Raw genomic sequence first — 23,766 nt, forward strand, 5'->3', positions numbered from 1 at the left:
AAGAAGAAGAAGAAGAAGAAGAAGAAGAAGAAGAAGAAGAACCCTTTTTTTTTAAAAGTGTAGTGAGAATGCAGCAGATCCCAGCTTTGGCACTCGGCGTGTTTGTTTGTTTGTTTGTTTGTTTGTTTGTTTGTTTGTTTGAAATCCACCCTGTCTGTCGGTCGATCGTCGCTGTGTACAGTCAGACTGCTGCTGCAGGCACACATTCAGTGCTCCGGTTCACCCTCCTCCTCCTCCCGTGTCCACGGCACCGCAGGTCACGCACAACATCACCCCCCCGCCCCCCCCACGGGACAAGACGAGGACGCTGCTTCCTCCAGAGTGACTTAAAGGAAAAGTTCAGGGCTTTTAGTGACGGTGAAGTTCTTCTTTAAGGGAAAGTTTCAGGGAACAAATCGAACTCGTACTTAAAGGGAAGGTTTGTGCCAATAACGATCCTCCTCTTAAAGGGAAGTTACCAGACTTCAACACACAAATCAAACCTGGACTCCAAATTAAATCTGAACTGAATTTCCAGCAGATCGTGTTTTCGTCCACTTCTTGTGATATTTTTACTTCTTTTCTTTCAGCTTTTTAATGCTCACACTGAAAATGTGCATGAAAACAGGCTGACCTAACTAACCAAGCCTCCTCTTAAAGGGATGATCAACCTGGACGAGTGGAGCTAAAAATGAAGGTGAACCGCTCTCACAGCTGCCCTGCCGCTGATCACTAACACTGTGTCCCAGTTTCACACCACAACTTTCACTCAGTCTTGATTATTTCACATGTTCCCGTTGGAAAAATAACAAAAGCAGTTCATTTAGTTCATTGCTCAGTTTTGACTGTGACGTTCAAGGACAGAATCAGCCGACAATGCTCAGAAACAGCTGAAGCTGAATCCTGATAAAAAAGAAAACAAAGTCAACGACGCCTGACGAGCTGGTGAGCTCAGAGCTGTGACGACTTCAGGACTCGTTTGCACGTCGACTTAGAAACGAACTTTTACCTCTGCTAACGAGGGTCATGTGATCAGGCTGAAAATCCTGGAGGGGAGTTAAAAGAGGTGAGCTGGTCAACCTCTGCGGCTGCTGCAGGCTACAGGCTCCACGCCACGTTAGCCGCCGCTAGCATGACGCACTGCATCGTGGGTAGGCGTCAGGTTTTGAAAAAGGAGTTTTCAAAAAGGAGATCTTTTCAAACCAGCGCGCTGTCAACGTTAGCAGCAGCATGTCGTATGAAACTGAGACACAGCGGGAAGTTCACGATCAATCAAACGATCGGGAGGAAAACTTAAAGGGATGGCTGTTAAAGGGGCGGCACTCTCGTACGTTCATGTTTCCAGACCTGCGCTAACAGCCCTGATGAGACTGCTGCATTATTTAAAAGCAGCTCCTCTGATTGGCTGGCAGGCGATTCTACTTCCTCCTTTGAGATCACTGGAAAGTTCAGGGCTCGTACTTAAACTGCGTTACTGATTAATACTGGTACACGTGATGCACCTTTCACAGGAAAGAGCTGAAGAAAAGCCAAAGTCCACCTTAAAAGGAACTCTGTCGTACCTCTGATCGCTAACCCTGACGGCGTTTCGGCTGGAAGCTGCAGCTCTGACGGTGTTTGTGCGCTGAGGTCGTCTCTGCGTGGACTCGCTGGAGATTTACTCCTGTTTTGTTTTGTAATACGATCAAATCTCACATTACTGTGAGAAACGAGAGGAACGAAGCAATTTGAGATTCAGTGTAAAGGAGGACGATTTGAATTATCTTCAGAGAGCGTGACCCTGAATGTCTCCTCGCACTCCTCGCATTTTCATTTGGAAGCGTGTTGACGCCTCGCCAAAATAAAAGCAGAGCAGAGAAAGTGTAAATTGTCCCCTTTTTAATGTGAAGGTCACACCTGTGGAGGGGTCGCCTCAGGTGAGTTGATGGCGGAGGATGTTGTGCGTGATCTGGGATGCGACAATCAAGAGATAAAAATCAGTAAAAAATCAAAGAAAATAAAAATACAATATCTGATAATTAAAAAACTCTTCTTTTGTTGCTCCGTTCTCCTTCCACCTCGTTTTCGTTCCTCCTGTATGTTTCCAGCAGCAGCGGCGGAAAATCCTATTCGCACCTGAAATGGACGGCAGAGAGAAGAGAGAGGGAGGATTAAAAACTGCCAAACGCTTCAGAGAAATGTCACTTTCACAAGAACTCGGATCGTTTCGGGCTAAAAAAAGGAGGAAGCAACAAAAAAAAGTGAGGGGGGGATTAAAAAGCAGCTGTTGTGCCAGGAGCGGGTGTTCCTGGAGGCCTGACGCTGCTGGGAACTGGGACACGATGTGAGCCCTCCATGTGAGGGAAACTGTGCTGGACTGGTGTTCGCGTGGGAGTGATTAAACGAGGCGGCCGCCGTGATTACAGAGGAACACACACACCAATCCCCTTCGTGAGAAAACACAACAGAAACCTTCCTCTCTTCTGCAGAGGAAGCAGGTCTTCTGCTTCATTTGAACACGTCCATCAGTTTCAGGAAGCTTTTGGTCGCTTTGCTAAAATCCATATTTTAATATTAACAATGGCTGAAATGACAGTGTGACGCTGTGAGGGACGTCGCTATCAGCTCGATCTGCGGCTCTTTTCGGAGCTTTTTAGTGACTTTCAGCTCATTTTTGAATCTGTCTGGACTCGACGTCACTGCCTGGTCCACTCTCAGAGAAATGGACGAGCTGGTGAACAAAGTGGAGCGTTTAGCAGCTAAAGCTAAAAGATATTTCCGTGAGCAGCTGGAGGAGACCAAAAACACAGCTAAAAGAGAGACTGGACCGACGTTCATCAGGCTGCTGGAAATAAGTTTAACAGATCAACTAAAGAGACGTCAGTGTGTTCGTAACAAACCAGCTGAAGCAGGTTTAGAGTAAATGTGGCGTTCAGGGTCCAGAGGAAAGCAGATTTCCACAGCTCTTGTGTTAAACTCACCGCTCTGCAGCTCTCAGCTTCCCTGACAGAAATATTTAAGTCACTTCCACTTTGCTGTGTTTCAGTCGCCGTTAAGCTGATGTCAGTGCAACGTTTCACTTCCTGTTTCAAATCAAAAGCCTGAGAAGACGCGTTATTCCCCGTCAGCAGCTGGAAGCTTTGTTTGGTGATACGTTATAATAAAGGTGAGGAAGACGTTTTCTCTCACTTCCTGCCTCTGTTCCCTCTTTGTGGCTGAAATTCTCATACGTTTCTATCAAAGTCACAAATTCTGACGTCACCGTTTCTGACCAATGGTCTTCTAGCCTGCGGTTCACGGCGGTCAGTTTCAGACCGAAAGCCTTCCTCGCTCTGTCTCTGTTTCAGATCTCCTGAACTCGCTGATTTTACTGTGAAACTCAGCAGTGATGGAATCACCGCCTGCGAGTTTAAGAGAAAAATGAAGCGTTTCTGTTCAGCTGGACGAGCTGCGAACAGCTGTTCAATCAGCTGTACAATCAGATACTGTTACACAACAGCTGACCGTCCAATATGGCCGACAGAGGGTGCGTTCCATTCGCCTCACATACACAAACAGCAGAACATACAGAGCGACGGAGGAGGGAAACCATGAAACGCAGCAACATTTTCCCACATTTCCAGACATTTCAAGAACCTGAAGGAAACTAAACATGAAATCAGCATATTCTGAATTTTACGTTAAAGTTTACAGACTTTTAAAAGACTTTTGTCGGTCCAAAGTTCACATGACTGAAGCTGAAGTTCTAATCCAAAGAAATTCCTCTGGTCGAAGCTGCAAAAACACACAACAGATACGAACACCACAGCACAAATTATTCATTAACAGTCTAATTAGCTCGTTGCTAAGCCTCAAACAAATGTGGTTAAAAGTCCAGAGTGGATTAATCTGTGTGAAAAACCTAAAATCATAATCAGCGCCGTCACAGCGGACAACAGATCAACCTTGGCTCACGTTTAAAACACACAACCCGCCTGCAGGTCTGAAGGAAAGTTTCCTTAAAATGAAAAAAGAAAGAATAAATTACACCACCATCACAACAAGAAAGTGTATCATCAAAGTAAGTTTCCAAATTTCTGACGGTCCTTGAACGAACCACGTGCTGCAAACGCCTCCGTCAGGAAAAACAACTAAATTTTACCTTAAAAAAGTGATTTTTCATCAGTGCACAAACCAGATCCTGAAGAGCGGACTGAACGGCAGGCTGTTTAAGATGACCTTATCTTATCTTATCTTATCTTAAAACAGCTTGAGGTAACGTTTTCCTGAAAAGTGGAAACATCTGACGTCTTTATGAAGGTCGTCAGAGTTTGTCTGCAGATTATTTCAACACGTCTGTAAAGAAAGTTGTTCCGTGTGTTCAGTTTGGTTTTTTAATGCCGTCGCTGGCTGAAAGGACGTTTTTACACACGTTTGTCTGTTTTCTCGTGATCTGCTGATGCAGATGAAAACGTTGTCATGCTCGTCACTGAAGCACAGAATCAGATGAAAGTACTGCGAACGCCTTCTTTTATTAAAGCGTATTGAGCTTAAAACGTGGAGGCTTGTGCAGCCTTGGAGCAGGTTTGACTCTCGGCTCTTTCTAGTGTAAAGTATCGACCTTTGAGCTATTTGAAAGCAGCGCACGGTCATTACAGACGGGCCGAGAGAGGCAGAGGATTGATGGAGCATCAGGGCTGCAGCTCTGGATGATGATGATGACGACGATGATGCTCTGAAAGCACGATCGAGGCTGCAAATCAAATATTTTCACTCTGTATAACAAACAAAAAAAGCTCCTTTTTAGTAAGACTGATGAGAGAAAATTAAAAGCAATTATTCTGATTTTTATTCTAAAACGGTGGTAACCTGGAAACAGGTAGCTGCGGTGTCTGCTGCGTCTGTGTTTTACATTATAATGATGACGGGGAGCGAGAAGCACTGCAGCATTTTGGCAATTAAGCCCTCATCTATAAGCTACGACTGTTGATAAGTTATTATGGGACGCTGCGCCGCGCTCCGCTGATTAAATGAAGCCCCGAGCTGCTGTGATTAGTGAGACAGGACAATGGATGGGGCGCGCACACGCACACACACGCACACACACACACACACACACACACACACACACACACACACACACACACACACACACACACACACACACACACACACACACACACACACACACACACACACACACACAAACCATTACCACAAACACAAAGACGAGCTGGAGACATCGTACCACATCAATTTGCACTGCAGGAATTTGTTTTTGCTGCATCAATCGTCGGAGCGCCTTAATAAAATCTGGCCGGAGCTCTTTATTCCTCTTTTTTAGTATCATCTTCAGCTGCTGTGACCTCCGAGCCCTGACCTGACCCCACCACCACAGAAAGTCAGACGGACGCTGAGCGTTTTAATTAATGTGGAACATTTCGTTAACACGCCAAAGGTTTGGAACAGGCCGTGAATAAACACAGCTCGGTTTTTTCCATTGACAGTCCCAATAAAGTTTGTTCAAACAAGACGTCTGAGCGTCGGATTAAGCTCTTTCTCTAACTGAGCTGAAGCAGGAAGTTTTTAACTTTCATGCGTCTCCTGTCAAACGCTGCTCGCTCTGTGATTCTCTCTCCTCCTCGCACTTCTGATCAACACAGAATAATAAACAATAATAAACAATAATAAACAATAATAAACAATAATAAACGTGGACGAATGTTCCACTTTGATAAAACGATCGTCTGTTCGTGCCGTCGTGACAGGAGGCTGATTTCTAACCAGCAGTTTTTAACTCATCAGTCATTTTGTGACGCATCAGATTCTGTTCTGTTTTATTCTGGTCGTCGTTGGTTTAAAGCTGTGGTTTTCTCAGGAGCTGGTGGAGACCAAACCGGAGCTGAAAGGCCTGAATGCTGATCTGAAACGTGCGTCAGAGGCGTCCTCTGATGCTGCTGCTGCCTCCAAAAAGTGACTTAACAAAGGAGATTTTTCATTTTCACACCTTTTTTACGTGTTCATTTGAAGGCTAATGCTAATATTAAATCATTGTTGAATAATGTCTTATATTTCTTTAAGTCAGCCGTCCAGAAACACCTTCAAGATTTACACTTTCTGTCATCCTCATCCTCATCATCATCGTCACCGCTGAGCCTCCTGTTCATGGGCTGTAGCCATGGAAAACTGTTGTCCATGTTCATAAAGACACGCAGCATTTCTACTGTTTATTACAGTATCACAACTTTTCATATTTCTATTTGTTGTATTTATATCATGTTTACAGTGCGCATGCGCCGACAGTTTTACACATTTTTTTGTAATATATATATATTTATTTATTTTGTTTTATATATAGATATTTTTTTCTCTTTTAATTGCAATTGATGTTTAACTCTTCTTCATCTCTTCTATTTCTTCTATTCTTTTAAGGAGCAATGTAACAAAAACAATTTCCCGGGATCAATACATTATATCTGATCTGATCTGATCTGATGCTGATATTTTATTTGACCTGACCAGGACGAGTTATGGTTTTTTGAATCCGTTTCTGGACGTGTGTAATAATAAATGTAATAATAAATAATGTGTAATAGTAAAGAAGCAGGAGGAAACGGCTGGATGGCGCATGTGATGCTGAAGAACAGTTAAATACAAAATGCATTTAATACTCGTGTATTCATGTTTTTTGTGGCGATGCAGGAAGCTTCACATCCAAAGCACACGAGCAGAAATCCAGTTTTGTGTTCGGTGAAGCACAAACAGACAAACGCAGAGGTGAAAGGAGACGAGCGAGAAATGTCCCTTTTTCACAAACTCAATCTGCGAGGTCGTGGCCAAAGACGAGGACGAGGTCGTTCGTTTAATCACGTCTGAACGAAACGAAGTCTCGTGTTTTGTCTCCCGTCTGCAGCAGAGTCTGAGCTGACGTCTGATTTCTCTGCCCGCCGCGGCGAAGCGCCCGAGCGGCACGACCCAAACAGGTGAGCCGACCGTCGCTCCGCGTCCTCAGTCACTGGCACTCAGTTTCACAAACCCCACCCGTCTGGCACTGGAGGCGCTTTAAACAAACACAACTTGAGCGTTCGGTCCAGCAGAGACGAGCGCCAAGCAGACGGACGGCATCAGAACAAACCAAACATTTGAAACTGAGTTAAAAACTGAGGGAAAACGAGCAAACTGCAGCAGCAGCACACGAGCCTCGACAACGTCACTGCCCACAGATTCAGCTTTCAGGAGGAGCTCAAGCCGTGTGCTCATTCAGTTCTCTGCACTGGTTTCTACTGGTTCATGGATTTGACTCAGCCGAGGTTGTTTTACTTCAGTGGTGACCTTTAACCTCTGAGCCGCTGCCTGCATGTCTGATCGTTACAGCTTTAAGTGAACCTGTGCTGATTGACAGCTGCTCTCGTGTTAGCCAATCAGAGCCTTGTATTACGAGCCTGAAGACGTGGAGACACTTCAAACATGGCTCCACTCTGCTGAGAAAACGGCTTTTTTTAGCCACGTTTCCCAGTTTTAGTTCCCAGCACATATTGAATTTTGGAGTTATTTGGGAGTGACTCGTTACTGGAGCAGTTTTTCCATCAACAGCGCTTGGCGGATTCCAGCGTTCACCTGCCACAGTCAGTACTGTGGGAGCCAAACTGATTTGGAGAGCAGAACTCAGCCGGCGATGGTAACTGGCACCTGAACTGAGCGCCTGGCAGAGCCGGCGAGTGTGTGGCCACAGTCACAAACTGCCAGAGTTTAGATAGCAGCTCATGTTCATTTATCCTCCTGCTCACAAACTGAGTCACATTTACCAGAAACAACTCGCCGCCTGTTCAATCTACTGTAACGGGGAGGTTTTCGCACGCCTCGCCGCCGCCACCGCCGCTAATGTCATTAACTGGCTGAAAGTCGGACAGTCTGATTCGGGCTTCAACGTGCTCGACGTGACGTGTTTAATTCTCTGATTTGTGGAGAGAACTGACTCCACGCGGGCGCAGCAGAGAGGTGGAGCAGCTGCAGCTGAAGCCTCCAGCACCACCTGACAAACGCCCTTTGTGTTGCTCTGCTGTTCTTACATGGAGTCAGAGTATCTGTGCGTTTATGACATCACAGCAGAACCGGCCAATGACAACAGCTCTCTGAAAGGAACCCTGATGATGTCACAGTGATGTCATCAGGTTAAGAGAACACATGTTTACCACGAAGTCTGGAGACGTGGAGTCTGACAGACGTGACCAGGCAGGGAGACTCAGATAAAAGCCACACTGCATCATGGGAAATGTAGGATCCAGACTTTATGGACTGCGTTTAGTCTAGCGTGAGAAAACGCAGCCTCGTCATTCATTTAATCTTCCGGCGCTCCGTCAGAAATACTGAGCTGAAGCTGAACTTTAGCTCGACGTCGATGCAGCATGACATCATCCAGTCAGTTGCCGCGGCGGCCAATCAGATCTGTGCAAGCAGACGCTCCTCAAAGTCTGAGACCCAGAGGAAAAACTGGTTTACTGAGGTAATAAAGGAAGTGGGAAGTGGTGTCGTTTACTCATAAGCTTCCATATGATCAGACTTCTGTCTGCAGCCAGTGGAGTCGCCCCCTGCTGGCCACTTCAGCCGAAAACAGACAACATGTGAAGAAGCAGAACGAGGTGACGCCAACGTGACGCCATCGCCATGGCGAGGCTGTTTAAAGGTCAGGGTCGTTCAGACTCCTCATTCTGACCACTCAAGAAGTCTCTCGTCTAACTTTTTGTTCGTCTGAGTGCGAGTGAGTTCGATGTTCTTTGTCTTCAGGTTTAATGATTCGATCGAAGACACGTATCGATTCATCGACGTCACCTCGACCTTTGACGCCATCAGCTGATCGCTGTGGATCGGCCAGTTTAACCTTTACGTGAAGATGTTTTCTGTTTTTATGCTGGTTTGATGCGTGCGGCTGAATTCATGTATTTCCTAAAGACATTTTTGCCTCAGACGTGTTTTTGAGTTGAACTGTAAACGTCCAAATGTCAGACAGGAAGAAGAAAGACGACATTAGCAGACATCAGTGACGGCAAGACTTCTGTTCACAACATATACAGTCACTGTTGCTCATTCACAACGCTGCATATTGATTATTGATTCCAGCTGTCAAGTGTTGATTCTGAAGACATCCAGAAGCGCTGACACTCGTTCAAACGCGGCGATGTCAGACGTCGAGTCTCCGCTTGTTTACGGCTGAAATCGTCTGAACAGATTCTATTTTGATAAGCAGAAGCTGCACAGAAACGTTCAAACTTTCCGTCTTCTGTCAGAACAGACAGCAGAGGGAGGAAGCAGCAGACTGTCGTCACACTTTGCCCCAGGCGGAGTCTTTTATCCATCAAACTTTACCACACCGGGGGGGCTGCTGCTATTTTAGGCCTCCAATAATGTTTTTTTTTTCCCCTAAATTTTCCTGAAGTTAGTGTTTGTTGCTGAGCGGTCGCAGCCAAAACTCACACAGCTACACACACAGACGCGAGCGGCTGCTGAGGCTTTGTTTGCTGCCTGGGATCGAGGTGTTGGCTTCCACACTGACGGACCGTGGAGCGGAGGGGCGACTCGGGGGACCGCCGGGGCCTCGCGGGCTCAAATCCCTCCACTGCGTCCCCAAACCTGCGGCCACACGCTGAGTCTACTGAGCAGGTTTTACACGTCAGGACCTTCTTACACTCAAAAATCAGAACATGAGCAGATCCAGAGTCAGAGTTTGAAAAGTTTAGAGCTGCACTGAAACAATATTAAATCCTTTTCTTCAAATTTAACTGTTATTTCTGCTTTCTTAAAGGCTCCCTGTGGACTTCTGACAGGACGCCCGAAAACGAAGCCAAAGAGTTTGGATGACAAACGCTGATCCAGGAAACTTCATGGTTTACCGTCACTCGAGTGCCCGGACGCCATCTTTGAGTCCAGCATCCAGGTCTCATGATGGACGTAAACAGAGCAGATTTTAAAAGGAAAAACTGAACTTGACATGTTTGTTTACTTCTCGTCAGTCTGAACGTAAGCAAAAAAAAAAAAAAAAGAGTCCGCAGGTCGGCTTTAATATTCACTGCAGACGTTCGTCAAATCAGAGAAGAACGAATTCATACTTCATTTAACTGCCTGAAAGGAGGCCATTTGTCATTTTTGACATTTTATAGAACAAGTGATTAATCATTTAACTAAGAAATAATTAACACTTGCATTGATAGTGAATGTAATTCAGCGGCAGGTCTAATTAAAAGACGCTGCCCTTTTAACATGTAAAAAAATACTTCATTTCTGACGTGAATGTGGCTTTTCAGAGCTTTGTCTGCGCCCGGCGAGTTCAGGGCCGAGCTTCACCAACACTTTCATCACAAAGCAGGAAAAAGTCACATCAGGCGCCAACATGGAGGACGCACACAGAACAGGAAGGACCTCTGACACCGCTCACCGTTTATCCAGTCAGCCTCCCAGACGCGTCCTCCGCCATCTTCCTGTCTCTGTCCAGGAGCAGCTCCCGTCCTCTCCTCGAGTGCCCGTCCTGCAGCCAGCTCCCGAACACCTCCCGCGCTCCTCCCACGACTCCCCCGTTCTGTCCCCCGTTCTTCAGCTCCGCCGCGTTCTGCTGCCTCAGTCTGCGGAGAACAGCGTTCAGATCAGGAGCGCTGAGACCGACCGAGCCGCGACCGAGCCGCGAGTCTGATCCCGAGGACGCCGACCGGCAGCCGTTTCCTGTTCCGCCATTACTGCACAGAGACGCACACGGACATGTTTCACACAGAGATCTGCTGCTGTGTGAGACCTCGAGGACACTGCAGACTGTTTCAGCAGATTTGACTTTTTGTTTGTTTTCAGTTTTCATTAGTTTCAGTAATAGTTTTAATCTTTTAACACATAAATATTACATGGTTGTTTTAGTGAGGGCAGGATTTAAGGAGTTCACAGCAGATGTCAGAAGTCTCCTCGTGCTTCTTCATGTATTTAACAGTCTGCAGACACTTTCTCTATATTTCTATTTTACTTTACTTACTTATTGTGTTTTTCTTCACGTCTAGTTTTTATTCTGATCAGCTGAAATGTTTTTTCACGCCTGGTTTGCAGCTCAAACGGTGTTTAAGTTTAATTTGTTTAGCTGCAGCGAAAAAGTGAAGCTGTTGAATATTTATTTAAACGTCAATGTCAGTTTCCTGATCGTCTTTATTTTTAGAGCTCTCTGCTCGATGTTATTATCTGTTTATCTAAAACTGTTTTTGTAAAACACACAACGGAGACTGAAACAAACTGCACCTGCAGCGACGGTCGATAAGGTAAACTCTCTCTCTGACCGCCATGTTTTTGCTGATAAAACAATAAAAACGCGTCACCGGTTTCTTTCTAGCAGATGAAAGAACAGGACCAAAAATCAGCAGACTGACAAATAACTTCTGAAATCTGCTTTTTAAAGATATTTGTTTTTGGAGCTGTCAATCATTCCTCGTTATCTGAGCGACTGATGTGCTTCCTCACAATCAGATTTAACAAAAGTGGGTCATAAGTGGGACATTTTTTAATTATAATTAGGAGAAATGAGCGATCCAAACAGGCTCCCTCTGAAGGAGGACGCTCTCGTCGTGTAATGTGAGCTCCGCCATCGTAAATCAGCCGTAACAATGGAGACCAGAGATGACGAGGCTGTCAGACACGCTGACGAAAACTGGCACAAACTTCAAATCGGGGCTTCAATTTATGCAAAGATTAATCAGATTTTACTTCATGAAATTAAAAAGATCATTTTTAACTGTCAGCTGAGCGAACCTCCCGGTCTGAACGCTGCACGCTTCGTCTTCTTCGGCAGCTCTGAGATATCTTCCTCATCACTGACTGCGCTCTGCTGTTTACAGAGTTTATAAAACCAACAGAAGCGTTTCCATGCGCCGTCAGTGCAGGTTCAAACTGCGGTGCTGTTCACAGACCGAGCCTGAACCCAGAGCTGACTCGTGGGAAGAATAAAGCTCTTGCCCAAATTATTGTGGAGATATTGGTTTCCCACCTAATGGCGCCGTTATTTGGCCAAAGATGTCCCAAGCTCCTGGAGAGGAAGGCAGACTAAATAAAGTCCCGCAGATTTGTATGTTAATGTTCTGAGAACAGTGTTTATGTGGCAGCTAGAAAACAACAGCGAGCTCCTCGAGGGGAAGCGGGAGGTATTCTGGACGCTCAGGTCACCACAGACCGAGTCAGAGGCTACATGAAGCCGCTCAGTCCTGGACAGGCAGCTCTCAGGACGGGGGACAATGTCTTCTGTACCCAGTGTGAACGGGGTGCTTTGATTGGTAGAATTAGGACTGACTCTTTTCATGAGAGGCCCAGATGTGCTCAGGTGTTGGTCTCACACACACTGTTTCATAATCATTCCCATCATCTCATCTCAATTGGACATGAAATATGAGAAGGCGGTACAGAGAAACAGGTGGATTACAGAAACATGTTGTTCAGGCAGTGCAGGATGCAGGATTATCTGCAACTCGCTGTGTTCCTCAGCCAAATCACTCACATCCTTTATGCAAACGCACAAACACAGCAGTTCGGCAGAACTGGATTTACGAGTCCCACCTCTCAATTTTACTGAAGTAGAAGTACACAGTGATCAGCAGCAAAGTTAACCAGGGAATCCACATGATGCCCCGTATGGACGAAGAGGATTACCGCATGTTCAAGTCCGCTCTCACCAGGTGAACAACACACGATCCTGGTGCAGAAGTGCTGCACAGGATGTTGACAGAGGGTGGACGACAGAACAAACATGGGGTCCAGGCGGGAGGTGTAGTCACTCTTTAACGTGTCCTGGTAAAAGCACTAATCATGAAGAACGGCAGCGTGTTAAATTCTTGATTTATCAACGTGGAAGACTGACTGTTGTAGCTGGTCCAAGTGGAGCCAATTTTAAGTACTTTTTATACTGTTTTGTGGTTTAATGTGTAACAATAAATCACATATTTTGTCGTATTGTAATTAGTAACTTCAACTATTGGTAGTTTCTCATGTAATTGAGTATAAATTGAGGTATTGAGTTGCACAAAACTTGATTCCACAAGGTGCATCATACAGTATCATTGCTAATTTACTGTGTGTTTTAAATAAGTTTCCCAACATTAAAGGAAATCTGTAACGTTTACACTAAGTTTAGTATTAGGTTTTCAGACAAATCAAAAGAGAGGAAAATCACTAAAAAAAACTCAGCCCTCAACACTGACTGACAGGACGCACATTCTCTAATCTAATCTAATCTAATCTAATCTAATCTAATCTAATCTAATCTAATCTAATCTAATCTAATCTAATCTAACGATGTTAAATCTGCAGTTGTAGTAAACATCTGTACATATATGCGTGTTAAATTGGCGGTTCGGGTGGCTCGGGGTGCCATGATATCAAAAAACCTACAGATTGTATTAAAGCACTGCACTCTGTCGTCTTAATGGATCAAATGTGGAACAGTGGAAGAGGATTGTTTCCCTTTAAAATATGAACAGTGAAACAAAACACATCAAAAACGAAAAACTTCCATTATTCTACGGATACAGTACCTTCCAGCGAACCCGTCTGGGAGCTCGTCGTGCTGCTGGCTGCTGAGGCTGTTAGCGCGCTGCTCCATCAGCCAGCCCAACTCAACCTCCAGCACCTTACTGCTGCTGTTGTTGCTGTTTGTTAGGGTTCCTTCCTGACAGTGCCGGATGATGCTGGGGGGAGCGTTTTCGGGAGAGCACACAGGCGGCCCCTGCCCTCCATTCACTCCATTGTTGTGAAAAAGTTCCGTCAGCTCCATGCTGCCGCTCTGCAGCCGGCTGTCGTTGAACCAGCGGGCGAGGTCGGCGCGAGCCAGTCCTGTCCGACCCTCCAGCTGGCTGAACTCCTCAGGGGAAGGCCACCGCGTTTGAGCAAAATCGTCCTTGAGGAGCGCCAGGGATCGGCTATCTGGAGGCACTGAGCAGGAATTCGGGTTGGGGATGGAGGAGGCAATGGTGCCAGGGGCAATGGTGGGCACGGCGTGCGAGGGTGGAAGAGGGCTTTTAAGGTGGCCCATGCCAGTGCTTGGCTTGTGAATCCCATTCAGCTGTAGAGTTTGGTGTTGCTGTTGATGTAGTCCTTTCTTAGTGATAGCGGCGGTGCTACCGGTGCCCACTCTCTTAGTACCCATGGAGTTGAGAAGGGCTTGTTCCAGGTTATCGCGTAGTGCACGTCGCTCCACAAACCAGCTGTCGATTTCCTGGTGAGACAGACGGGTGGTGCCCGCCAGATTGTCCACCTCGCTTTGTGTAGGAAAGCTGTTCCTCAGGAAGTTCTCCTCCAAGATCTTCAGCTGTTCAGCTGTCTTTCCTTTCATCCTCTCCAGCAAGGGGAATTGGGTCAGCACCGAGGACTTTTGCTGAAAGTCTAGTTTTGGAGCTGCTGGAAACTCACCACCATCCAAATGCTTTACTCCATTGTTGTGAGCAAGGGAGGTTTGATCGTGGAGCCATTTGCCATCTACACGAGAAGTCCCGTTGGCCTCTACCAGAGGAGTGAGTACCTTGTCTCCTCTGGGGTAGCTGGCTTTCAGCTCCACTCCCTGCTGCTCTTTTAGCTTCTTGCTATCCAAGGGGAACCCTGGAATCTGGGACGGGGCTTTGGATGGAGCGCGAATGGACTGGATAATGGTTGGCCTCCTAATCTGTGGGGTAATAAGTGGAGGGGAGTTTGGTAGCTTCAAATCTGCAGCTGGCATAGCGTGGGTATTCGGGTGCTTTTCTTTGGAAGTGATGGACGAAGTTAGAGGAATAAGTAATGTACTTTTATATGACGGGGCAAAGATAGGTGGAGGAGCTATCATTGGCCTTGTTAAAGACTCTGGAAAGACTATGGAGGGCAGCGACACCACCGGCTTTGTTTTGGGGTGTCCTGATGTCGAGGGAATCTTCCCTTTGGACAGGGAAGATGGTGATGACGATGGTGGTGACATTAAAGGCACAGGAGCGGATGACCTCTTCATCTCTGTGGTGACCAGAGGAACTGCTACAGGTCTCTTCATCTCCATGGGAACAGGAGGTGGAGCCATTGGGAGACGGTCTTTCTGAGGAGGAGGGGGTGGAGGAGGCGCCATAAGGACCTTGTCTTTAGGGTCGCCAGAATGGGGGGCAACAGCCATGATTGGCCGCTTGGACTCGGGGCCAAACAGTGTTGTCAGGTGTGTTCGTTTAAGGGAGAGGCTGGAGCCTGTGGAGTTTGTAGTGGTGACGACACTTAACCCATTGGACGTGGAGGTGCGTACATGACTCGGATGCCTGACTGTAGTGTGGACGAGGGGCTGCTGGGAGGATTTCGCAGATGGCTGAGAGATGGGGCTCGTAGGCAGGACGGTGAACATATGATGAGCAGGAGGGATAGAGCCATTGAACATCTTTTTCCTGGCTTCTTCCACCTCCTCTGGGGACCAGGTTATGCCTTGCTTCAGCCGCTGGGTGGTGAACCAGACTTTGATCTGTTCCTCCGGGTGCTTGGAGGCAGCCGTCAACCACGACAGCTCTGCATGCGTAGGGTAAGGAAACTTGTTAAAGGAGGTGATCAACGTCAAGTTGTCATCTAAAGAAGGGTTATATTTGGTGGTGTTCAAGGGAACAGCTATTTTTGGTACAGAGTTAAAGTTGGGTGGGCGCTGGAGCATTGGGGTGACATGAGAGAGCCCTTGGAGGATGGTAGGTTCAGGGATGATGACCGTTCCATTGATGTTCACAGCTGTGATCTGATCCTTCTGGATCAGGCTGTCGAGCTGGCTCTTCAGTTCGCTCCCTTGAAAGAGCGACTGGATATTTTCTGGGGTTTTCACTGTGGTAGATACGCAAGGTGGAAACACAGAACTACTGTTGCTTTCACCCTGTTCATTTGTCACTTCGCATTCAACTGAATTGTCCTTGCCTTCGATTGTCTGCTCTAAGATAGTCTGATTGTTCATTTTAATCCTCTTGAACTTGAAGTTTGTCTCGCCCGGGTGCTGGCTCTCATTGTGCTCTGTGAGCGAGTCAAACTTCTTGGTGTTGAAGTTGCAGACAGCACAGAGGTACAACGGATTCAGAATGACGTTAGGGTGGCTGGAGTCCACGTGCTCTTTAAAGTCATTCAGGTTCTGCGTTGAAAACGGGCAGTATTTGCACTCGTAGCCTCTGGGCTGCTTTTTCTGGGATGCCGCGTCAGATTCAACCCCTTCCTTGTCCTTCTCCTCTCTGGCCTCCACATCTTCAATGACAGGAGGTTGGTCTTTGTTACCCAGCTGCTCCTCTTGTTCTAATGGCTCAGGATTCTGGTTTTCCACTGGTTCTGGAAACGTCTGCTGGTCTGGATTCTCCTGCTGGGGGTCTTGACTCTTTTCTGCAGATTCAGGTGATTCTGACTGCTCTTTTCCGGTCACATCGTTGTCTGCCAATATTTCAATGTCCATTACCTCCTCAGGGTCATCTTGCTCTTCAGGCAGGTCGCTGATGACCCGGACCATGCAGGGCGTGGAGGACTTTCTACGACTGGACATGATGGCTGCTGCTGCTGGTGGAGATAATGGTGGTGCTGGTGTTGCTGGTTGCGTTGAAGATTCTGTGGTTTTTGGCTGCTGCTGCTGCTGGTGCTGGCCGAGGACGTCAGAGTGTCACTTTTTGAGGGGTCCTTACTGGGGGGGGTCAGAGCTGATGGCTGTGGATTCTAGTAGGCGGGTGGAGGTGGAGTTTCCAGCGTGCGAGAGGGAGGGCGAGAACCGGCTGAAGGCGCTGGCCCAGGACCGGTTGTGCAGTGGCGTCTCCCGCTCACTGGCAGTGTCAGCTACCAACCTGGGCGTCATGGGAGGGCATCACAGACGGCAGCGGCGCTCAAGCTGCGTGGAGACAAACACAGAGAGAGAAAATGACATGTTAATATTGTTTGTGTTCAGTGAGCTGCGCCACAGTCACTTGGGGAAAACTAAAAGCTGAGAAAAATACATGTTAGAAAAACAGAAGTCATGTTGATACTGTTTGAGTGTGATGTGATGTGCTCCAGAATGAGACAAAGAATGAGAAAAAAGCATGACGGGCAACAACAGAAGGGGAAAAGAAACTGATAAACTGCACTTTTATTATCACTTTTGGTTGAGACATTCTATTTATTTGAGAGATGTGAGATCAAGGATAAAACACAGCAACATCAGCACAGATTTATTCTTACTGGGGTCACATGCACAGTGGTGTACTATTATGCGCTTTGGATAAAATTTCCTTCAAAGACATGAAGCAATAAACTCAGAGCCCCTGCAAACTTCAAATCTTAAGTATTTCTCTACAACGTTAAATATTTATAACTAACAAAGCAACAAAGCTCCTAAAGATTAGCACTCAAAAACAGAAACCAGGCGATCAGATTTATTTCACATAAACGTAACACAGACCCCAAAAGTGACATCAGATTCTGATCCAAGTATCAGAAGATTAAAATCTGACTGATGGTGGATTTTAGAGGAGGATAACAAGCATTTGGGAGAAAAAGGGTGATTTTACTTTTCACAGAAAACCAAATCTAAACATGTTTGTCAATGATAGATCCAATGTGACTGAAGAGCCGTAACAAAGACATATATTATACTGAGGCTGGATATTTGACAGATGATTTCCATCATCCAGTATCCTTGTTTATATTGTTTATATTGCTTGTTTGATATTTAATGTCCTTTTTACTGATGTCCTCTATGTTTTGCTATCCACTTTGCTGCTGTAATTCTGGAAATTTCCCCACTGTGGGACTAATAAAGAAATATCTTATAACTGCTTTAACCATAAACCGATCGTAACAGCTCCTCTAATGCAGCAAAGATTTAGAGGAAATGATCAGTTTTATACAAATTGTCCAGTTGGAAATTAAATATCTTTGTGTTTTTGGGCCACAGAACAGACAAAACAATGAATTTGACGACGTCACTTTGGGCAATTTAGCTTCTTTACTAATTAATGTAATTTTATAGACTCAACAAATAAATAAAAAAGGAAAAATAAGAGAGATGAATCCGTAATGAGGCAGCCAATCAATGGCGACTGCAACAATAAAATAAGAAATACATTAAACTTGAATTACAGTTGTGTGACAGATCAAAACATCAGCCTGTAGAAGTGTCTGCCCGACTCTCTTTGAAAGCCACATGCGAGGCCGATATTGATGACGTGATTGTCCATAATCACACAAACATCCTCCGGACTCGTTCGGGTTGTTACACAACTCCACATCAAAGATAGGAGGTTTGGGATTGATGAGCAGCATGACATTCGTCCTCCACGTCCTCCATGTCCTCTAAAGTCCAGGTTTCAGGCTCGCCCCGATCATCACAGGACCTTCATCGGGTACGTCTTAATCACACGCTGACAGATGACGGCGTCCGCCGACAAAGCCGAGGCCAGAAGTTAAAAATAAAGCAAGTCTGACTGACAACTCGGCACGAGACGATGCGCCCGAAAATTACGACGATTCCGAGTGCCACTTAATCAGGGCACGCTGTTCCAGGCCAATCACATGCAAATGCAATAGATGGAAGAGTCCGCAGTAACTACAAAAGGCAAAAAAAGTCTCCAAACTCCAAACCCCATTAAAAAGACATTAAGCGTCTTTCATAGATTCGGGCAAAGACAACTTCACAGGATAATTACCCTGTAATCATGTAATAAGAGAGACTCAGTGATGAGATCTCCTGACAGCTATCATCCACACAATGGAACCGAGAGAGCGAGGTAAAAACAGATGGAGAGAGAGAGAGAGGGGGGAGATACGTGTGAATAAATATGGGGAGAGGGGGAGAAGGGTAAAAATAAAAGGAGGACAAAAGGAGAAAGCAGGTAGAAGGGAAAGTGAGAGGGAGTGAAATTAAAAGAGAATGAGAGACAGTGGTGAGGAGGAGAGCGTGAAAACTTCCAGCTGATGAAAGAGAACAGGCACAAAGCAGAAGACGTCTTAACTAGGCCATGGCCTGGCAGACAGAAAGAGAGGGAAGACAGCGAAAGAGAGAGAGAAAGAGGAAGACGAGGGAGAGGAGAAGAACATAAAGAGGGAGGAGGAGAAAGGGACGACAGAGTTTAAAGAGGCAGAAAAGAGGAGACGACCAGAGGAAAGATAAACAGAGCAGAGAGAGAAAAGAGGACGAGAGGACGAGCGGAGACGGAGAGGACGAGGGAGAGGAGGGGAGGAGGAAGAAATCACAAATAATACCACAGAAATGAGCTTTTTGTGCATCGGCAAAGTTGAAGCTTTGAAAAGGTGTCCCAGTCATTTGGGAGAAAAACACATTTGCCAGAAAAATTGAGAGAAGTTCAACACTTAATTAGTATTGGGCAAGCTGTTATTTGTCCCAAGTGTCCTTTAATGTTGGACGTATTTCCAGCTCGCAGCCTTGATCAGCTCCTCGCCGCCTGCACAGGAGACGTGTTTTACAGTTTCACAGAGATCCCGTTTGAATTGCCGCACTGTGCAATGAGACCGAACTAATCCTGTGTTATTATAAATCTCATGCATTTACATGGCTGTTTACTGCACGCTCCGTCTCACCACACACCTGAGCAAGACAGCGTGTGAGTAAGGGGACAGACAGCAGCTGAGGACAAAACGTCAACTGATCGATTAGAATAATAATTAAGAGAATAATTGCTGCAGTCATTTACAGTTTGATGATGAACCTCAAAGCTAACCTGAAAACCAGAGCCTGATCCCAAAGAGACCTGAAGGCAGGACAGTTAAACCCGGATACGGTGGACTTGGACAGAACCAAACACAGAAGACAGCACGATGCTCATCAATGAACAAGCAGCTGCAGAGACAAACAGCAGAAAGTCTGCACTTCACAGCGTCTCACTGCAGAAACCTGCAGCACTGCAACGAGACCTGCACGACCTCATTAAGCTGGATGTCATTCTGGAGCTGGTCCAGGTCGTCACTCGGTCCTGGGACAGGCCTCCGCGAGGTGAGACCTCCAGTCCGCATTGGACACTGTCAAGTATGGAAAGTTTGCATCGGATTCTCAGAGCGGAGACACTTTGAAAAAACATCGTTCATTTAAAGGGGAACTCCGATCGGTCGACACAGCAGCAGCAGCAGCTCTTCAGTCGCGTGTGCAGCTGTTTGGGATATTCTGGTAATTGGAAAAAGAGGTTTCTATTCCTCAAACTAAGACAGAAACTAAAGTGCTGTTTTGGAACGAATCTCAGGTTTTATATCGACATCAAAGCTTTTCCACAAGATGAGCACGAGAAGACGCCAAACGTCTTAGTTTTCATGGTGTTAAAACGGCAGTTTGGGAGAAAAACAAAGAAATTTAAAGAGCTTTTTAACCTTAAATAAATATATTCAGAGTCACTAACTTTATCCAGACAAAATGTAGAAATGCTCTCCTCTGAAGTAACGACGCTTCATGGACATTAAAGGACTGGGTGGACTGAGCTCTTTCATTGGTTGGACTTCATGTTAATCCAGGTAAAACACACCGTCTCTGGGACCATCGCTATGTGTACGAGTCTTGTTTTTGGTGCATTTGAGCTAAAATGGTTAAAAAGTTGCTCTTTAAATCGTCTATTCAACTGATTTCTGAGACAATCGTGCAGCCTCAACGCTGACAAAGCTGAACAAACGACACATTTTCCATTCATATGTTCGACTTCTGTACATGTTGGTTTGTTTAAAAACGCTCTGCCAGAGACGGAGCTGCTGCCAGAGGTGGAGTGGAAAAAGGCGGAGAGGCAGATGGAAAAGAGAGATCAAAAACAACGGGAGGACAAAAAAGAGTGTAGGAGGAGTTGACGAGAGGACAGCAGAGGGTACATGTATAGGAGGAAGAGGAGGGAGAGAGAAGGAGAAGAACGTCCTGCAGATCAGCAGCAAAGCGAGAAAGACGGAGAAAACAGATTGGACGACGGAAAACACGAAGCGTGGAGGCAGACGGAGCTGCAGGCCGAAGCACATCGACGGCCTCGACGAGGAGCAGCGCTGCCTCTGCCAGCTCCAGACAGCGAGGGAGAGGAGGAGGGAAAAAGAGAGAAAACTACAACAGTGTCATGTTTTGCTGCATCACTGGATCGGCCTCGAGGACTCCGGGCCAGCTTCTGACGAGCGGAGTCATATGCCGCTTGGCTGCATCCCATTTTGTTGGGCTCAGCTCGCCTCCACGCATCCTTGTAATTACTTGTACAGTATTTGTGTACAGGGGATTGTTCAGAGCACGCTAGCGCTCCGTAATTACGGAGAAAATAATAAAACTGCAGCAGTGATAACAGTGATTTGCAAATTGCAAGAAGCAGCAAATTTTCCTTGCGAGCGGCAGGTGAGATCAAACAAACGAGCGTCTGTCCTTCTTTCGCTGACATGATTATTCAACACAGATCCGACACTCACAAGCTTTTTATTTGCTAATTGTTTTGCCGCGGAGAGCTTTCCCTCCAGGATCCCCCTCCTCTAAATCCTCCAGAGGCCAAACTCAGACCAGCAGTCCCACTGAAAGTGACACCAAAGTAACTGGAGTGGATGAGCGGGGTGAGGCAGGGTTCACTGCAGGTTTCACAGGCAGCCATGAGGAAAAACATATCAGATTTTCTCCTCCATCAAGGGCAAAGCAAAGCATCAGTCTAACCACAAACTGTATCCATCCATCTATCTGACTGCGCTGTAGTCAGTGGAGGTGAACGAGGGCAAACCAGAGAGAAAAGGGTGTCGAGGAAGCCATAAAACAATCCAGAGAAGGGAAAGAAGGTAATGAGGAAATATCTTGGGAAATGAAATGACAAATTAGGAGGACGAACGGAAGATCGGAAGGAGCCAACTGTGCTAATAGGAGGGGTTAAAGACGTTTTACTGGAACAAGGGCAAAGCGGAGTGGACGGGGGCTCGCAGGGGAGGAGGCGACGCACATTTCGACACAGAAACGGATCCACTGAAAACAAATTCCTCCGACGCTGTGTTGTGCTCAGCAGACGGTCTGAATTAGAGGTTTCAGCTGATCGGACGTTTTCTCTCAGGGTCTCGTCTTATAGCCCAAACCCTTTCTGGTGTCAGGTGACCTGAGGCGTCACTACGCAGTGGAAGCGGGGTCGCTCACACTCGCTCCTTTAGGCTTGTGCAAATTCTAATTACAAGCTTTATGAAATTGCGAGTTAGAATGCATCAGCGGTGTCAGGACCTCTGCTGTTGTGCACAGACGCAGAGCAGACAGATCAGAGAGGAAAAGGCCTCGCTCACTGTAATTACATGTTTTTAATCCCGTCACCAAACCACTTCAGCTGTGTGTGGCTCCGTTTCCCCACAAACCAAAGCCTGCCAACCATCCGGCTCCTTTGGCATGTTTTTAACTCCAGCTGCTCAAACTTTATTGTTCCTTGGATGGAACATCAGCGCTGGCGGTCTCCTTCAAGCTTGATTAATGACACGTAATGTTTCAGAACGACCTCCTGAAAAGACCAAAACCCACAGAGCATCAACAGCGGCGCTCCGGCTGTCAGCACTTCCTGTTTCATAGTAAAGTTCTGCTCCGTCTCTGTTGAAATGCTTTTATTCTGAAGCACGTGCAAAACAGGAACAGGGGAACAGGCCGTCAGCAGTCTGTCAGACTCATCAGCTGATCTGAACCCTTCATGAACGACCCCCGACCTGCCAGTCCTCGACTAGACGGCAGGACAGGACGTGAATGAAGGAACAGGAAGAAGAACCGGGACCTGAAGGTTATGAGGTCGGTTTCTTTAAAGGCGGCGTTACTTGGAAAAGAACAGCGTCCTGGTCCTGGAGTCCCCGTGACCCCCCTCCACGGGCACACAGTCACCATGCACAGAAACTGCCAGATGCGTGTGTGTGTGTGTGTGCGTGTGTGTGTGCGCACAGGGATGCTAAATGATTGATCAAAGGGTGCCTTTGTGTGGGCACCTCGTGGTGCTAATGCATCATTAACACAGCTGGTAGTATGACCCAGCTCCTCTCAGAGCGCCGCTCCGTTTCCAGCAGCTTCCTCTTCAGCTTATAGAGACCCAAATCTCACTGCTGTTATATAAGAGTTCTGCGAAACCTACCGAAAGGACGTCACGGCGGCTTTTACCTCAGGTTACGTTAGCTGGCCCTTCAGCAGGAGGGAGAGAGGCCTGAGTTTGCACCGGCGGCTGCAGCCGGCAGGAGTAACTGACAGAGGACTGAAATTACAGACAGAAACACTCGGCTAGAAAAATCACTTCCTCCTGAAAGATAATCCGTCCTGACGGAGCTCTGAGAGGGTCTGAGTGATCCCCACAAGATCAGATACGATGCTTTCACTCAGTTACCTCGACATGCTATCAGAGGCTTCCCTCTAGCGCCACCTTTAGGACAAAGTGCCAACTCTGCAGATGTCCAAAAAGCAGCAGTGAGATTAAATAAATTCACTGAACACATTCAGGCACTGAAGAGGACGAACGTTCATGAGCCCGTTACAGCTCTGAAACTGATGAACCCTCACACCTTCACAGGTAGCTTTGAACTGATGAGGACTGATCAGCAGAGCCTCATGGAGCCCCCAAGAACTGACCGGTCGGCCTGGACTACGATTCTCAGTGACGAGAGCCACAAAGACACCAAGAAAACACATAAAAACAATCGTTTTATCTGTAGACTTCAGGACGTCGTCACATGTTCAGTAATGAGAAACCCTTTCCACCGCCGCTCCACAGCTCATCAGGTGAACTGACATTTAGCCTGATTATTAAAATTCAGGCCCAACAGTCAAAGAAAGCAGCAGCATTTCACTGAGGACCCTGTGGGAGCCCTGTTGGGACCCTGAATGGGTCCTGGCGCCCCGCATTGGGAACCACAGACCAAGGCCAACGGGCACTT

At 46.6% G+C, this 23,766-nt stretch overlaps 1 protein-coding gene across 2 annotated transcripts in view; it reads right to left on the reverse strand.

Annotated features, from left to right (window-relative positions):
• Positions 1-575: 575 nt before the first annotated feature.
• LOC139346373 (zinc fingers and homeoboxes protein 2-like) overlaps positions 576-23,766 on the reverse strand; it is an 88,246-nt gene continuing 65,055 nt past the window's right edge. For both annotated transcript variants that reach the window (XM_070985413.1, XM_070985414.1), the window contains exons 3-5: positions 13,482-16,789; positions 10,367-10,550; positions 576-2,094 (exon numbers count right to left, since the gene is read on the reverse strand). In XM_070985413.1, coding sequence (XP_070841514.1) covers positions 10,370-10,550; positions 13,482-16,453 — 3,153 coding nt within the window. In that variant the 5' untranslated portion in view covers positions 16,454-16,789 and the 3' untranslated portion in view covers positions 576-2,094; positions 10,367-10,369. The remainder of the gene's footprint in view (positions 2,095-10,366; positions 10,551-13,481; positions 16,790-23,766) is intronic.

The sequence above is a fragment of the Chaetodon trifascialis genome, chromosome 17 (genome assembly GCF_039877785.1).
Source record: "Chaetodon trifascialis isolate fChaTrf1 chromosome 17, fChaTrf1.hap1, whole genome shotgun sequence".
Taxonomy (NCBI): domain Eukaryota; kingdom Metazoa; phylum Chordata; class Actinopteri; order Chaetodontiformes; family Chaetodontidae; genus Chaetodon; species Chaetodon trifascialis.